The 18,689-nt window shown below is 45.6% G+C and overlaps 1 protein-coding gene across 2 annotated transcripts in view; it reads right to left on the minus strand.

Annotated features, from left to right (window-relative positions):
- ADGRB1 (adhesion G protein-coupled receptor B1) overlaps nt 1-18,689 on the minus strand; it is a 381,963-nt gene that overhangs the window by 208,182 nt on the left and 155,092 nt on the right. For both annotated transcript variants that reach the window (XM_077932693.1, XM_077932692.1), the window contains exon 3: nt 873-1,031. In XM_077932693.1, the coding sequence (XP_077788819.1) occupies nt 873-1,031 (159 nt within the window). The remainder of the gene's footprint in view (nt 1-872; nt 1,032-18,689) is intronic.

Raw genomic sequence — 18,689 nt, forward strand, 5'->3', positions numbered from 1 at the left:
CTGGGTGGCTCCCAATCGAGTATTAAACACAATACAGCATTAAATATTAAAAACATAGGGTTGGAAGGGACCAAGAGTCATCTAGTCCAACCCCAGAAAAACTTTCTGACAGTAAGAGCTGTTTGGCGATGGAATAGACTCCCACAAGAGGCGGTGGACTCTCCTTCCTTGGAGGTCTCTAAACAGAGGTTGGATGACCATCTGTCATGGATGCTTTTGCCGTGATTCCTGCATTGTGGGGGGTTGGACTAGATGACCCTGGGTCCCTTCCAGCTCTTAAGATTCTATTATCCTCCTCCTCCTCCTCCTCCCAACACCCCCCCAAAAAAAAATCAGTTCCAGGGGTTCCTATCATCCTCTGCAGCAAATTTGGGGGAAGGGTGCACAAGGAGATGAAAGGGAAGGGAAACTTATGTTGTGCAAGCAGAAGTCTTTGTGACAATGTGAAGAAGAAGAAGAAGAAGAAGAAGAAGAAGAAGAAGAAGAAGAAGAAGAGGAGGAGGAGGAGTAGTTTGGATTTGATATCCCGCCTTTCACTCCCCTTCAGGAGTCTCAAAGCGGCTAACAATCTCCTTTCCCTTCCTCCCCCACAACAAACACTCTGTGAGGTGAGTGGGGCTGAGAGACTTCAAAGAAATGTGACTGGCCCAAGGTCACCCAGCAGCTGCATGTGGAGGAGCGGAGACGCGAACCCGGTTCACCAGATTACGAGTCTATCGCTCTTAACCACTACACCACACTGGCTCTCAAGCCATTTCATTGGACGCAACCCACAGTCCGGTGCAAACCTTAATGGGGCCTGAATGTGAGCAACGGTTCTGCACAGATGTCAGGATCATGAAGGTGGTGAGCTGGAAACACAAGCCACTTACGGTTACAAGCTTTCCTGTTGCACAGCCGGCCTTCTTCTAAGACTCCCTCGCAGATGATGCCATCGTCCGGAAGGGGCTGGCAGGTCCGGGTGCGAGTCTGCAGGCCTCCTCCGCAGTCCCGGGTGCATTCTCCCCACAGTGACCATGGGTTCCATCCACCTGAGGACCAGCCAGGGAGAAAGAAAAAGAAAAGCCTCAGCTGCCATGCTTTGAACTTTAATAATAATAATAATAATAATAATAATAATAATAATAATAATAACAACAACAACAACAACAACAACAACAACAACAACAACAACAACAATTTATACCCCGTCCTCCCCAGCCAGAGCCGGGCTCATGGTGGCTAGTACCAATAAAATCACAGTAAAAACATAGTGGGGGGGGAGAGAGGGGGGGAACCAATTTAAAATACAGTGGTACCTCGCAAGACGAATGCCTCGCAAGATGGAAAACTCGCAAGACGAAAGGTATTTTTGTTTTTTGAGCTGCTTCGCAAGACGATTTTCCCTATGGGCTTGCTTCGCAAGATGGAAACGTCTTGCAAGTTTGTTTCCTTTTTCTTAACACCGTTAATACAGTTGTGACTTGACTTCGAAGAGCAACTCATAGCACGCGGTGTGGTAGCCTTTTTTGAGGTTTTTAAAGACTTTGGTGATTTTTGAAGCTTTTCCAAAACTTTTCCGACACCATGCTTCGCAAGACGAAAAAAATCGCAAGACGACAAAACTCGCGGAACGAATTAATTTCGTCTTGCGAGGCACCACTGTACAGGTTAAAATGCAATTTAAAATCCAGCCTCATTTTAAAGTAGCTGATAAATCAAGACCGTAAGGGGAGGGCAACATAAGGGTCAGACTGAGTCCAAACCAAAGGCCAGGCGGAACAGCTCTGTCTTGCAGGCCCTGGGGAAAGATGTCAAGTCTCACAGGGCCCTAGTTTCTTGTAACAGATTGGGTCCAGTGCTGAAAAGGCCCTGGCCCTAGTTGAGACCAATCTAACCTCCCTGAGGCTTGGGAAACTTCAAGACACAGCCACCGCTACCCCCTCCATGTTTGTTTGCTTCACATATGCACCAGTGTCATTCAGAAATGGACCCTCCTTTTCCAGACGCTATACATCATTGGTGGGTAATGTCTAATCCTCATCCTAGCTGAACTAGCGAAGCACCGTGGTTATTCATTGCAAATGAAACAGTTCTCTGCAGATGCTCAGGGGAGCTCTCTTCGCTCTCATTTCACCATGCGCTCCAGGGCTGAGTACAGCCCATCATATTTCTGTGACTACCAAGTGATGAGGAAAATGATGATGATGAACCTCTAAATCTATTCTGAATTTCAATCCAAGTGGAATCCAGTGACACAGCCTTGCTGTGGTTTCCTTATGACCCAGCAACAGCTGACGACAACAAGAAGGGAAGAGTCTGAAAGTCGCATTTGCTGCCTTCATGAATAGCTGAAATCGACAAACTCCCGGGATTCATTCAGAATCCTTGCAATCAAAGATGGGAAGTTATTATTGTGGAAACCAACATTTGTTTTCCTAAGAGGAGGCGAAATCAGAAGACCAAATGACCGCCTCCCCAGATGCACATGCAAACACTTCTCATTCAGAGCATTTCCTCCCAGCTGCTGGCTCAGAATTCTCCCCAATTTTCTCTTCTTTTCTTTTGGCCTTAAATGGGGCTGGGTAGGGATGGGAGCGAGGGGAGGGGGAGATATGCCAACTGCCTGGCTGCATTATTCAGCACTCTAGACGACGGGTGAAAATCCAGTGCTGCCGTCCTGCTCAAGGAATAGCTTTTAAGTCAGCATCTGTGTCCATCAATATAAGAGAAGGAGAGGCAGTTTTGTGTGATTCTCCCTTCCCATTGTGTCCCCTGCATCTGTTCCAGAGCATCAGAACCACTGGGTACAACAGTGGGAATACCTGGGGTTGGGGAGTGGGAGATAAAAGTGGGCAGTATCAGTGGGTCGAGTTCATTAATTTTGTTGAATTAATTAAGCTAAATGGTTTTAATTGGATTTAGAATAGGTGTGCAATTAATCGTGACGCTTTCGAATTTAATTGTGTTGTTATCTTTCTTGGTGGGTTGCAAAATCTGCTCTTCTGAATAATGCTCTCACTCTCTCTCTCTACACACACACACACACACACACACACACACACACACACACACACAATTTAAATTTTCTGTTTTTCACTTTAGAATATTTGTTTAGACAACCTTAAAATGTCAGTGACTTCCCTTCTTCTCTTTCCATGGTTCGTTTTGCATATCATAAATCCCTGCATATTTTACATAAATTAAACCATTCAGTATTCCATTATTAGGTAAAGATAAAGGGACCCCTGACCATTAGGTCCAGTCATGGCCGACTCTGGGGCTGCGGCGCTCATCTCGCTTTATTGGTCGAGGGAGCCAGCGTTTGTCCGCAGACAGCTTCCAGGTCATGTGGCCAGCATGACTTATCCGCTTCTGTTTTTTTTTTTTTTAATAAAATTTTTATTAAGGTTTTTACATTACAAAATAGAAAAAGAAAAAATACAAAATACAAAATAAAAATAGTTAAAAACAATCAATCCTTTCATCACATTATTTTTCATTTACTTGTTTCCCGGACCTCCTCGTACCTCCCTTTTTTGTATTCCAGTTCAATTTATTAGCTCAGCAATTTCTTTCCCTATGACTTACCCGCTTCTGGCAAACCAGAGCAGCGCGTGGAAATGCCGTTTACCTTCCCACCAGAGTGATACCTATTTATCTACTTGCACTTTGATGTGCTTTCAAACTGGTAGGTTGGCAGGAGCAGGGACCGAGCAACGGGATTCGAACCGCCGACCTTCTGATTGGCAAGTCCTAGGCTCTGTGGTTTAACCCACAGCGCCACCCGTGTCCCATATTCCATTATTACATCCAACAAAAAACATTGTTTACGCTGTTGAATTTATCTTAATGCTGCCAGCATTTTTCAAATGTACACAATTTCCTCCCATATATTCAATAAACATTTCCCAATCTTCTTTTAAATGTATGTTCTTCTTGTTCTCTTATTCTATACGTTAGATCCACAAGCTGTGCATATTCCATCAGTTTAAGTTGCCATTCTTCTCTAGTTGGGACCTCGCTCGTTTTCAGTTTTTTGAGCTAACAAAACACAGGCCACCAATGAAAAATGTTTTCTATAGGGTAGGGTCAGGGGCTCTGGAGATGAGTTTATGGGACCAACTGGGTGGCTGCCCAAAAGAGTTCAGGAATCATTGGTTTAGATGGTGGCACCAGGGGAGGCAGAACTGCAGAAAAATGCCTCCCCTAGGTAGTGCCCATCTGTTGCTTTTGAACCACCACTCATTAGCCCCAAACAGCATGGCCAATTATCAAGGATGATGTTGAGTTGTAGTCTATCAACATCTTGAGGGCACCAAATTGACTTCTCTTTCATTAGCAGATGCCACTGCAAGATCAAAAGCTATTCTCGGATCAGAACATTGGACTTCACCCTACACAGGTCCAAACATCCATTCCTTGATTGGAAACAGTCACTCATTTATACTAGGACTGCAACTTTTAACCTATAGGCGGTGGCTAACCTTTTCCCACCCACCCCCAGTTGTGGCTGGACTACAACTCCCATCATCCTTGACTATTGACCATGTTTGTTGGATGATGAAAGATGGTCCAACAACCTGCAGATGGCAGTCACCATCTTAAAACAGGCATTCCTTGTTCACTCTGAAACAGGAGAGTTCATAAGGAGAGGTTAAACCTAATAAGGATGCTTATAGCAGAATCAGCAAAGTTACTTTTGAGGTTCCTTCCAACTTTATGATTCTGTTCTTTCAGGAGGGCTTGACCCATCTAGGACAGCGTTTGCTGCAGGGTATGCATCTATCATCAAAAAACAAATGATTTCCCCCACGCTGCAAACTATAGTTTTAGAAAAGTGAAAAAGTATGTAAATTCCATTGACTGCATCAATCATCTACAATTTGTTTAATCAGGCAACAACCCTAATTTTGACTAGAGACTGAAGCGTCTTGCCTCCCAAATGTTTTGGACCAGGCTTCCTCAACCTGGGCCCTCTAGATGTTTTGAGACTACAATTCCCAGCATCCATGATCACTGGTCCTCCTAGCTAGGGATCATGGGAGTTATAGGCCAAAAACATCTGGAGGGCCGAAGTTGAGGAAACCTGTTTTAGACAGATGCCCTCCACAACACCTACCAATTTGACACCTCTGTGGGCCAGCTGACCCTGTGCTGAATCTCCACTACATCAGCTACCTACAGGATTTTACCACATAGTTATACCTAGGAGAAATGGAGGAGGCATTTGTTCAGACTGCTTTTCACGATGGATGGACCTGATCCCATGTTCCCAAACTTGCTTGCAGATTAGAATCAGATTGCAACCTTTGCTGGATTTTGCAAGGCAGTTTCAGTGTGCAAAGAACGCACGTGCACAAAATCACATTTTACATTTAAAAACCCCATATTTTATGGGGAAACACAATGTGGAAACTGAACTTTTATGTAAAAAGTGTGCATAGAATTCATACAAAGGCATTCAGTTTGAATGGCCAATTTCTGTGCATTCTTTCTAAAAAGTGGGATGGAGCGGGCTTCGGACTGAGTGGTGGAATTAGGCCCTTCATCCCATAACTACTTATAATACCCATATCCTTGCTTGCCCCTTGCTGTGAATGGGAGAAGGGGTGGGAGATAAAGGAAAAGGTCTGACTTCTGAACCTGTCGGGAGCCTGGAACTGGATATCTGGGGGAAAGCCATCTGCTCAGCAGGTCCCAGGTTCATTCAGCTCTCAGGATATCCAGGTAGGACCAGGAGAAACCCATATCTCATGCCCAGGAGAGTTTCTGCCAGGCATTGTAGACAAAACTGAACTAGATGGGCCAGAACATCCACAGCTTTCTACATTCAACCAAAGCAGCTTTAGGCTATATCCAAAACTGGCATTGCTCCTCATGTACAGGAGAAGAGTTGACCTTCAAGAAATGTGAAGGTCTATTTTTCACTCCTTGAAGGTTGGTTTTTCCCCCCTGCTTGAACAAAGACTTCTCTAATGGCACGCACAAGCCTTGTCTCTCCTACTTCCCGACAGGAGATGGATTGTGTTTCAAGGCCATCAACGTCTATTGACATAATGGCATCCCCTTAATGTCTCACTCAGCCAGATCGATAGCATATCCGTAACCAGACACGCCGGACTAGGTGAGGGCTAATAAACTCTTCACTCCATGCTATTAAAAGTCCTCTCTGTCCTCCTCCAGTGGGTGAGCTGGGGAGGGATGGGGAGCAGGAGGCGGCTCCAGGCCCCACACAGCCATTTCGATAAGCGGATGACTTATCTGTCTAAGCCCCCCTTTTGACTGGTGCTTAAGCAAAACGCTTAATTGCTATGATGCATTAAAAGGCAATTTCATACTGCAGCATTAAGCAAAACGCATTTCTGCCATTGGAGCTGACTGCCAATCAGAGAAGGGCCCGTCTGCTTAATGATGGGTTATTTAAACAGCCCCATGTTTTACGACGCAATCCATTACGATATCATTAAAAACCATAAAGAGAGGTTTGGTTAGGTGCTCCGACTTGCTCTGAATGAATTAATAGATCTCCTAGAGTTGTGGGCTGGGTGAGCAAGACCTGGCACAGATTCCTTCCAGTTGCCTCCTCTTCCTAATGCCTCAGGTTTCCGCCTACCTTCTAGGGACAATCAGGTTGGTTCTTTTAAACATCTCATAAACTTGAAGACTGTGACATGGGTTACTGGTAGGAAGAATGTGAAACTCAGCATAGTTGCCCAGCTGGATGGAAGCCCAATTCACAGATAAGAACGCCAGAAAGCACTGCTGGATCAGACCAATGGCCCATCCAGTTCTCACAATGGCTGACCAGATCCCTGTAGGAAACACACAAACAACAGCACTCTCCTCTCCTGTGGTTTCCAACCTCTGAATGCAGAGATAGAACGGTCACTGACTGTCAGGCTTCGTGGAATCCGACCCCCCTTCCTCGCAGCTGGCAGCCAGAAATGGAAAACAAGAAGTTCTTACCAAGGTTTTTATTTCAATATTCACAGAGATAGATGTATGATGCCGCCTCTTAGATAATGGTGCTGTTCCGAGTAAAGTCCGACCCCCTCTGTCTCTCCTATCATACGTCATCCCTGTGCCGGCTGATCTGTGTTTTCTGCCTTTGAGCTTTCTGTTCTCCTACTTTCAATGCTCGCTGGAAACTGGGGGGGGGGGGGGCGGCATGCTTTTTAAGACACTGAGTCTGTCAGCTGTCTGCCTCCTCCTTCTCCTCCTCCTCCATCATCTTCCTCTTTTTCTTCTTCCTGCTCCTCTCCCAATATTTCCCAGCTTCTCCCATCTGCAGCCTCTGGACTTGGACCTTCTGCAAACCACTGTTCTAAATCTATACTGTCTCCCTCTTCTTTGAGAGGTAGAGAAGGAGGGAGCAGCAGTCTCTACCATTCCTCCTCAGTACAGTCCCTTTACACACACATAAATGCCTGCCACCACCTTTTTGCTTCTTCAGTGTTACCACACTGCTTGCTGCCTGGCGAGGCACTCTTGCACAACAAAAGCAAGACCAAAACACAAACAAACCCGACTTGGAACACTTGCAGTGTGAAACATTACAGGATTTCAGCAGGAGGTTATAGAATATGCACCAATTGCAAATAAAGGAGCATGTCTGACCCCAAACCTTTGCAGATGCAAACAGTTGTGAAAGTTTGATCTCGTGGAGCTGCTCCAATGTCATCATGAGCAGAAATCATCATGAATGTACTATGAAAAGGACATCTGGGGGGTATAGCCTTGGATACTTCTACCCATCAAGCCAACTTTAGGTAAAGGTAAAGGACCCCTGGATGGTTAAGTCCAGTCAAAGGCAACTATGGGGTTGCGGCGCTCATCTCACTTTCAGGCCAAGGGAGCCGGTGTTTGTCTACAGACAGCTTTCTGGGTCATGTGGCCAGCAGGACTAAACTGCTTCTGGCGCAACAGAGCACCATGATGGAAACCAGAGTGCACAGAAACACCATCTACCTTCCCACCGCAGTGGTACCTATTTATCTACTTGCACTGGTGTGCTTTTGAACTGCTAGGTTGGCAAGAGCTGGGACAGAGCAATGGGAGCTCACCCCATCATGGAGATTCGAACCAACGACCTTCTGATTGGAAAGTCCAAGAGGCTCAGTGGTTTAGACCACAGCGCCACCCACACCCCTAAGTCAACTTTACCCAACAAGAACACAAAATGAGCCTTGCTGGATCAGCCAGTGGCCCATCTAGTTAAGCATCCTGTTCCCAGAGGGGCCAAACTGTTGCCTGTCAGAAACCCACGAGTTGGATTCGAGCACAAGAGCGCTCTTCCTTCCTCTGGTTTCCAGCAACTGGTACTCAAAAGCATTGCTGCCTCCAACTGTGGGGATGCAGAATATGGCTCCATGAATTTAAGGCCATCTTTGTTGATGGCTGTAACTGCCTCCTGCAGGAGCTAGTTCCAAAGTTGAACTATGTGTTGCATGAAGAAGTTCTTTCTTCTGTTTTCCCTGAATCTTCCAGGATCACCCTTCCTTTCATCATGTCATGCACAGATTGTCTCTCCTCACTTATCATCTCCCGCACCCCAGCTCAGACTTTGGAAGCATTTATTTCTCAGGTGGTCTCACACAGAGCACAGCCTACATTAGCATTATGCATGCCTGACTGGCTTTCAAATGAGGAAAATAAATATCGCTCCTTAAAAAATAAATAAATCCTTGCTTCCTTTATCCCAATGGCTGCTTGCAGAGGAACGACCGCTGATCTATTAACACAGCAGAATAGCAGTTGTAGTAATGAACCCATTGGGGGATATAGCGGATCAGAAGGCTCTGGAGGCAAGTGGGTTTTTTTCAGTTTGCAAGGCTTTTTACATTATTACTCTGCTCTGTGACCTTGGTTCCATGAATTGTCTTGAGAGCAAAGGCGCAGAAGGAGATAGTGAAGTGTCAGGATGGGAAGAGGATCATGTGATCCCATTTAATTGGGTCTGTGGGATTCTGAAGGGCATTCCAAGGTTGCTGCACAATACGTTGGTGGGCTGGCAAGAACCCTGGAAGTCACACGGAGATCACTTGTCAGAGTCAGATTTGGCTTAGAGTCAGAAATCTTACCTCCCAACCCTTCCCATTCCACACCCATCCCTTACACTAGAGAGAATGCAGGGTGGAGGTGTCTGCGGAACTAGCAGACAGCATTCAGAGAGAGACTCTCAAAGCATCCTTTGTAGCAATCAGACAACAGAGCAGCAAACTCATGCAATTATTTCCATTACACTCTGTAGAGCCTCCACCTGCCTAAAGTGCTACCTCCTGGTGATGGGAACCCTGTAGCAGCTGGTATTTCAGGGCCTATGTAAAGGTTAGAGCCAGAAGAAAAGATTTCTCTGAATTAGCATGGAATCCTAGAGTTGGGGCCACCTCAAAGGCCATCTAGCCAAACCCCTGGCTGATGATACAGGAAACACCTCTGGTAGTTGGCTGTCCGGCCTCTGCTTAAACACCTCTAATGAAGGAGAGTCCACCATCTTCCAAAGCAGGCTGCTATTCCCATCTAAAAGCTCTAATAATTGAGTGTCTTCTGTTTCCTGTGGCAATCTGTTCCGCTGGTGAAAGGCTTGCACCATCAGCTACTTCTTCTCGGCGCTTAGTCTAAATTAACAGCATGCCAAAATCTGGCCTGCATTTTCATGAGTCCATTCTCACTCTGAAAATGCAAGCCATTTTCCTGCTACTTTTGCCCCAATGGCTTTGTTGTTCCTCCCCTTCTTTGCCTGCTTAAAGAAAGCTCAAATCAGTATGTGGGAAATGTTAAGAAGCACACCCAAATATATATCACATTATTTGCATAAGAGTCAAGTTGCACACAGTACTCTAGTTCTGCAGGATATAAATATTACTGCAACAAATAACAAAGTCCACGACTCTTGCACACACACTTTAAGAGCTAATGGCCTTGCTATGCATTGGACTTACTGTCAAGTAAATAAGTGTTTATTTAGGCTACTGCGGGCTCTCACTGACCTCTGCTGGACAGAATCAGATCTGCTAAATTCTGTTAACTGTCGCTAGAACAAAAGCCTCTTCCACTCAGTGTGTAAGGGGGAAGTCAGCAACTCCTATTGATGTTCTATATGGTGCCCGCAGGTTTAAGGGCACAGTCCATCTTAGAGAAGCAACATGAGCTCTTTGGCTCCTGTATTGAACAAGAAAGTCCACTGAACGCAAGGACTAAAGCAAGCTCAGGAGTCTCAAGCAACCTCTCCTAATTGTACCAAAGGGAAAAGGCTTATCTTGCGAGTCAATTCTAAGCAGACCATTGGTCCATTTTGCCCAGTGATGTCCACTCTGGCTGGCAGAAGCTCACAATAGAGAAGGATTCCTACTCAAAAAACCATGGATATGCATTGACCTCAAAGTCAAAATTGGAACTGAGCACACATTTGTCCCTATTTAAATCAAATTGGGGAAAATATTACAGTTGAGTGGAACTGCAGGCAGGACTGTAAATATAAGCAAAGGAATCAGAATGATAAAGGAATGCAGTGTGGGATATATGTTGCAGAAATAAGTATTACCTTTAAGGCAGTAGATAAAAGGGTTTGATCAGAAGCATCATGGAAGTAAGTAAGAATGGGAACTCAAAATGCTAAGGGTGTATTTGTTAAATTATATGAAAAATCAATTTTATAAAATTAAGGAAAAAAAACTTATTTAAATCAAATTGTCCGTGGGTTAATTTGCATGTGTGGAACACAAGCACTTCAAGAGCCATACGCAAAGATAACAAGATTGGAGATGCATGGAAACGTTTTTGCTATTGGGATGCATAAATTCAACAAGGATGTCACAGAAGTCAGAGTCTGATCATTCCTGGAACATAGGAGTAGCAAAGCTAGGTCTGGCAAAAGGGTTGTTTGGATCAGAGCTTTGTTCCCACTCTTGGCCAGCCAGATCCCTCTGGGGAGATCACAAAGCGAACATGAAGGCAACAGCCCACCCATTATGTTGTTGTCCCCCCCCCCCCATTTGCATCAGGAATTCAGGGATATAATGCTTCTGAACAGGGAGGTTCTACCGTGCTGCCATTTTTAGCTTTGGGGTACCTGTGCCATTAGGGACACAGGCGGTGCTGTGGGTTTGGATTTGATATCCCGCTTTATCACTACCCGAAGGAGTCTCAAAGCCGCTAACATTCTCCTTTCCCTTCTTCCCCCACAACAAACACTCTGTGAGGTGAGTGGGGCTGAGAGACTTCAGAGAAGTGTGACTGGCCCAAGGTCACCCAGTAGCTGCATGTGGAGGAGAGGGGAAGCGAACCCAGTTCCCCAGATTACAAGTCTACCGCTCTTAACCACTACACCACACTGGTTAAACCACAGTGCAAGTAGATAAATAGGCACCGCTCCGGCGGGAAGGTAAACGGCGTTTCCGTACGCTGCTCTGGTTTGCCAGAAGTGGCTTAGTCCTGCTGGCCACATGACCCGGAAGCTGTACGCCGGCTCCCTCGGCCAGTAAAGCAAGATGAGCACCGCAACCCCAGAGTCGGTCACGACTGGACCTAATGGTCCGGGGTCCCTTTACTTTACCTGTGCCATTGGTATTGGTCCACCCACAACCTCCATTGTTAAAAACAGATGGAAGTAGAAAGGGTTAAAGTGCGAAGGGCATGTTAAGTAAGGCTGGATAAAACTGTCAAGTTCAGTTTCTGATTTTTTCAATTGTAAGTTTGGTTATTCACATTCCTTCATCATGCCAATGTCCTACCACCACCACAACCACCAAAGGTATTCTTGAAAATTCATCATCATTTTAGTGCAGATTTTGCATACACATTTGCCTAATATACACATTTTTATTTTCACTAATACATTTTTGTGCACACTATACTGAAGTATATTCATTCTTGCACACTTTACTTGGCTGGAAAACTGCACTGCGAAATTCGGAGAAGTGCAAATTTCAAAGGATGGTTTGCATATATTTTCAGAAAGTGCTAATCAGTCAGATTTGCCTTTCACTGTGAACTGAATCAAGGTTCTCCCCCTTCCTTCATGTTGTTGTTGTTTAGTCATTTAGTCGTGTCCGACTCTTCGTGACCCCATGGACCAGAGCATGCCAGGCACTCCTGCCTTCCACTGCCTCCCGCACTTTGGTCAAACTCATGCTGGTAGCTTCGAGAACACTGTCCCACCATCTCATCCTCTGTCGTCCCCTTCTCCCTGTGTCCTCCATCTTTCCCAACATCAGGGTCTTTTCCAGTGAGTCTTCTCTTCTCATGAGGTGGCCAAAGTCTTGGAGCCTCAGCTTCAGGATCTGTCCTTCCAGTGAGCACTCAGGATGCACCCTTCCTTCATAGCAAGTACCAATTCCCCTCTCCATGCCTTCAAGTCTCAAGCAGCTGGGAGAGGCAGTGCATTTTAGCTGCTCCTACACAAACACACATGCACACACAACTAGTGGGAAGGTTGTGCAAAAGTGGTGCAAAGTACAGATTTCCTAAGTGAAGAAGAACTGGCGGGGGGCGCAGTGGGAAACCAGGCAAAGAGCCAAACCAAAAGACGCATAACAGTGTGTGATCTAATTAGATCACTGCCACAGAATATGCATAATTCAGAATCACATGAGGATTAGAAAAGTACAGACCTAAAAGCCAAATTTGGTGTGGGGTGGTTGTTGTTTTTGGGATGAGAAATGACGAGCACATTGTGACCACACCAGATCCCAATTTTAGTCCATTGTGTTTACAGTTACAAATGTATTTCTCATGCTCAGATGGGTACATCTTTGCAGAAATGCAACAGCAACTGATGTCTCTCCCCCCCCCCCACTCTCTTTAGGAACTAACAAGCGCAAAGAGTTCCCGGAAGCACAAGGCAAACAGCGATTTTGTTTTTCAGTGCCACTCTAAAGGAAGAAGCTGCTGTGTGGGGTCACCATAAGGGATTATAATGACCCTTGGGCATCTGATAATTAAAATGCAGTGAGGCAATGTCACTAGATACCTGCATCGCTCCTCTGCCACCATCAGCCCCTTGTGGCCATCCTCATATTGTCCCACAGACCCGGTAGATGCCTGAATTCTCTGGAAGTTATAGTATAGAACATAACTACAAGAAAGAAGATTCCACCTAAACATTAGGAAGAACTTCCTGACAGTAAGAGCTGTTCGACAGTGGAATTTGCTGCCAAGGAGTGTGGTGGAGTCTCCTTCTTTGGAGGTCTTTAAGCAGAGGCTTGACAACCATATGTCAGGAGTGCTCTGATGGTGTTTCCTGCTTGGCAGGGGGTTGGACTCGATGGCCCTTGTGGTCTCTTCCAACTCTATGATTCTATGATTCATAAGGAGAGCCTGGTGGAATGCTCTGTCCCATGAGACCAGGGCCCTGCAGGATTTAACCTCCTTCCGTTGGGCCTGTAAGACAGAGCTATTCCACCTGGCCTTTAATCTGAATTCAGCCTGATCTTTTATTTCCCTTCTCTTCCCTCCTCCTCCCCTTTTATGAAGATTACCCGCTCTGAGACCCCACAGCTAGTTCTCCCCTGGCCTCCTCGCTGGCCCAAGTAGGACTAACTCAGCCAGCTAGCCCTGGTGATTATCTAATGCTTATTAGATGGATTTCCCCTAAACTGATTTCTGAACTTTGAATTTTATTGTTATTCATGGTTTTATACTGCATTTTATGCTGCTTTTACAATTAAGTGTTTTAAATTTGTTGTTAGCTGCCCTGAGCCCAGTTTTTGAACTGGGAAGGGCAGGGTATAAATAAATTATTATTATTATTATTATTATTATTATTATTATTATTATGCTCTTAACGTCTCCTAATGTTTAGCCCAAAAACTGCTTCCTTGAAATTTCCACCCACAGTTTTCTAGTCCATTGGAACAAGAAAGAACAAGTTTGCTCCATCTTCTGTGCAACATTGCTCCCATGCAAAAGAGCTTCTGTGTGAGACTGGCAGTGATGATGGGTGGCACCATGAAACTCACTAGGTGGCCTTGGGGCAGTCACAGCCTCTCTGCTTAACACACCTCGCAGGGTTGTTGTGAGGATGAAATGAGGAGAGAACCACATATGCCACCTTGAGCTCCACTACTACTACTACTACTACTACTACTACTATTACTACTACTACTATTATACCTGCCCATGCCCAGGGGTCTCAGGGTGGTTCACAGAATAAAATCAAGATATAAAACCACAAAATATATAATAAAAATAAAAAACGACAACCCAATAACCCCCTCCCAACACATTTTAAAAGGACATAGGATGTGAATGAAATCAACCAAAGGCCTGGTTAAAAAGGAATGTTTTTGCCTGGCACCTAAAGGTGCCAGGCAAACTTCCCTGGAGAGAGCATTCCACAGATGGGGAGCCACTGCAGAGAAGGCCCTGCTCTCATGTTGCCACCCTCCAGACCTCTCGAGGAGGAGGCACACGAGGAAGGGCCTTAGAAGATGATCTCAGGGTCCAGGTAGGTTATTATGGAAAGAGGCGGTCCTTGAGGTATTGCGGTCCTGAGCTGTCTAAGGCTTTATAGGTCAAAACCAGCACTTTGAATTGGGCCCGGAAACTAATTGGTAGCCATTGCAGTCAGACCAGGATTGGTGTAGTATGTTCAAACCATCTTGTCTGTCCGGTGAGCAACCTGGCCACTGAATTCTGCACCAACTGAAGTTTCCAAACCGTCTTCAGAGGCAGCCCTACGTATGACGCATTGCAATAATTCCTTGTAGGAAAGGGTGTGTGTGTATCAATTTAATAATGCCATATCTATAATATGAGTGAAGCAAATGTGATCAAGAGGCGATCTGATTAATCGTCTAGAGATTCTGCCATCAGTTGTGTGCTAAATTCCAGAAAACTTTCCCCTCTTTCTGAGAATGCCGTGCAAGAGGCATTTGAGCATTGCTGCAGTCCTGGTTATTGAATAAAATCCTTACTGACATTTCTGCACGTGAGGCCGAACCTGCTCCATGCAGGGGAGGATGGAACAAAGCACTTTGCCTGCGAGGGGGACTGCGGAGTTTGAAAGGCACATGAAAGCGCTCTCTCCCCTTTCACGTCAGAAGACCAAGTGGGCTGTCAGCCATTATCCCTCCTCTCGCTGCTTCCCGCCTCCCAGACCTGTCAGCTACATATCATGCCAGGCTCGGTTACTAATCATGACCACTTTGCAGAGCGGAAGGGGAGCTGGAATGCCTGTGTGTTTTAAGTGGTAGACCTGAAATGGAGAATCAAAGGGGAGATCACATTCAATAAAGTGCACAAACTCAGAATGTCTCAACTGAGAAAACCCTCTCACCAAATTGAGCCGCAAATCTGCAAACTATAAAATTCCACAGTTTGGATATTAAACATTTGTCACAAGGACAGCCCTGTTGGATCAGGCCAAAGATGTGTCAAGCAACTGGTTTCATGCCATTTTTTCATCTCAATGGGACTTATTCATAGGTTACATGCCATGACACCCCATTACGACCCCTTTTAATGTAAAATAGGGGCTTGCCAATCAGAGCTCCCGTTGCTCGGTCCCTGCTCCTGCCAATCTAGCAGTTCAAAAGCACATCAAAGTGCAAGTAGATAAATAGGTACCACTCCGGTGGGAAGGTAAACAGCGTTTCTGTGCACTGCTCTGGTTCGCCAGAAGCGGCTTAGTCATGCTGGCCACATGACCCGGAAGCTGTACGCCGGCTCCCTCAGCCAATAAAGCGAGATGAGTGCTGCAACCCCAGAGTCGGCCACGACTGGACCTAATGGTCAGGGGTCCCTTTACCTTTACCTTTATCATGGCACCTCTCAGTCTTCTCTTCTCCAAGCTAAGCATACCCAACTCCCTCAATCATTCCTTAGAACAAACACGTCCAACTCTCAAGAGCCTGCGATCTACTCACAGTATATGGAATAAAATATAGTAGAGGAAAGTCTATTGTCCTAATGTAGTTCACACACAAAGCTGCCTTCACATGTCACACTATGCACACATGTCAACAGCCTTCAAACTCCACGTATCAAGGATTGAACCTGGGACCTTCTGCATCAAAACACTTATTCCATCACTAAGTTATTGCCCAAAGGGATGCGGGTGGCACTGTGGGTTAAACCAGAGAGCCTAGGACTTGCCGATCAGACGGTTGTCGGTTTGAATCCCCGCAACGGGGTAAGCTCCCATTGCTCGGTCCCTGCTCCTGCCAATCTAGCAGTTCGAAAGCACATCAAAGTGCAAGTAGATAAATAGGTACCGCTCCAGTGGGAAGGTAAACGGCATTTCCGTGCGCTGCTCTGGTTCACCAGAAGGGGCTTAGTCACGCTGGCCACATGTCCCTTTACCTTTACCTAGGGGCTTTTCAATGCATTCCCCAGCAAAATATACATTTTGTGTGCATCTTTTACAGAACATACTATCCATACTCCCACCCCCTGCTTATGTCTAAGCAGGGTCTCTTACTTATAATAGATATTTAGCCTTGGGAATAGAATGTAGAGGTGGTCTGATAGCTATCTCAAATATCTAGAAGTCTGTCACATGGAAGATGGAGTTGGTTTGTTTTCTGCTGTTCCAGAGTAGAGGACCTGAACTAATGGATTCAAATCTCAAGAAAGGAGATTCCAGCTGAAGCTTAGGAAGGACTTTTTGACTGTCTGAGCTGTTTTACAGTGGAACAAGCTCCCTTGGGTTCTCCTTCATTGGAAGTTTTAAAGCAGAGATTGGATGGCCATCTATCATGGATGCTTTAGCTGAGATTCCTGCATTGCAGAGGGTTGGACTAGATGATGATGATGATGATGATGATAGATGACCCACTGGGGTCTCTTCCAACTCTACAATTCTATGATTCTGAAATTTTATTCAGGCAAGTAACAGTGCATGTGGGACATGGGTGGTGCTGTGGGTTAAACCGCAGAGCCTAGGACTTGCCGATCAGAAGGTCGGCGGTTTGAATCCCCACGACGGGGTGAGCTCCCGTTGCTCGGTCCCTGCTCCTGCCAACCTAGCAGTTCGAAAGCACGTCAAACTGCAAGTAGATAAATAGGTACCGCTCTGGCAGGAAGGTAAACGGTGTTTCCGTGCGCTGCTCTGGTTCGCCAGAAGTGGCTTAGTCATGCTGGCCACATGACCCGGAAGCTGTACGCCGGCTCCCTCGGCCAATAAAGCAAGATAAGCACCGCAACCCCAGAGTCGGTCACGACTGCACCTAATGGTCAGGGGTCCCTTTACCTTTACCTTTACCTTTACCAGTGCATGTGTAGCAGCAGACACAGGGCTCAGAAGCCATTGTTCAGGAGTTCCAGAGCTAGTCTGCAAATAGCTTGACCCTATGGAAATGCGTTTCATGGGTTACGTATCCAATGCGTGGGAAAAGTTCCTCTCTCCAGTCTTGGTCCTTCTCTGTTTCACAAGACGACAGGGAAGTCTTACACCGTGAAAGACATTTAACATTTCCCTATTTTTATCTATCCATTCCCTCCAGGATCTTATACATCTCCACCAATACATCTCCCTTTCCTTGGGCTTCCTTTTCTTCTAAGCTTAAAACCCCTGGCAACTTTCCTCGCAGAAGGAAACGGAGGCAAGCAAAGGGTTAAGTTCTTTTTGGGCTGCTGTTCTTTAACCAGCTGTAAGATTATGTCCTGCTCTCCCTCCCGAGGCCTGTCACAATCTGAATGACAGCACCGCCAGGAAACTGATAGATGGCATTTGCTCCTAGCAGTGAGCGGGAGGTAGTTCGAATGAATGAGAAAGCAGGCTGCAGAACTGTGATATCAGCCAAGGAGAGAGAGCAAAATGCTCTCTGTCTAACAGAGAGAGGTTATAGGGGTCCAGCCAATTCCTTGCGATGGGTTCTGCAGTTTGTTAAACAAGCAACCAGTGGACTGTTTTGCAAAGGGTGTACAAGCATCCTTTGATCCCCAGACAAGATCAGGAATCCAAATCTTCAGGAGGAACTGAAAAGGATGGAGGTTTGAGGATAAGGGTCTATGCAAGGCATGAAAAACCTTTCGTCTTCCAGATGTTCTGAACTACAACTCCTACCAACCCCAGCAGCCAAGACCAGGGCTGATGGGAGTTGTAGTTCGGCAGCGCCTACGGGGCCAAATATTCCTCACACATGGTCTCCACTTTTCATTGGTCTCCTAAATGTTGAGGCGATGACTCATTATGATTCTGGCATCTTATGTCCATAAATGACGATGTTACATACATATAGAATTTTACTCGTATGCCGCCTTTCCATGGTTCAAACCATACCTGAAGGAGCGTCTCCACCCCCATTGTTCTGCCTGGACACTGAGGTCCAGCGCCGAGGGCCTTCTAGCAATTCCCTCATTGCAAGAAGCAAAGCTATAGGGAACCAGGCAGAGGGCCTCCTCGGTAGTGGCACCTGGCTTGTGGAACGCCCTCCATCAGATGTCAAGGAGATAAACAACTACCTGACATTTAGAAGACATCTGAAGACAGCCCTGTTCAGGGAAGTTTTTAATGTGTGACATTTTAATGTATTTTTAATCTTTGTTGGAAGCCGCCCAGAGTGGCTAGGGAAACCCAGCCAGATGGGCAGGGTACAAATAAATTATTATTATTATTATTATTATTATTATTATTATTATTATTATTATTATTATTATCATCATTCAAGGTGGCTTACAATATTTTTTTAAAAAACCCTATGATATAACAAAAGTAGTCATGAATAATAAATTCAGCATTAAAAAACAACCAAGCTGAACAATTT

Source organism: Podarcis muralis, chromosome 8 (genome assembly GCF_964188315.1).
Source record: "Podarcis muralis chromosome 8, rPodMur119.hap1.1, whole genome shotgun sequence".
Classification (NCBI taxonomy): Eukaryota; Metazoa; Chordata; class Lepidosauria; order Squamata; family Lacertidae; genus Podarcis; species Podarcis muralis.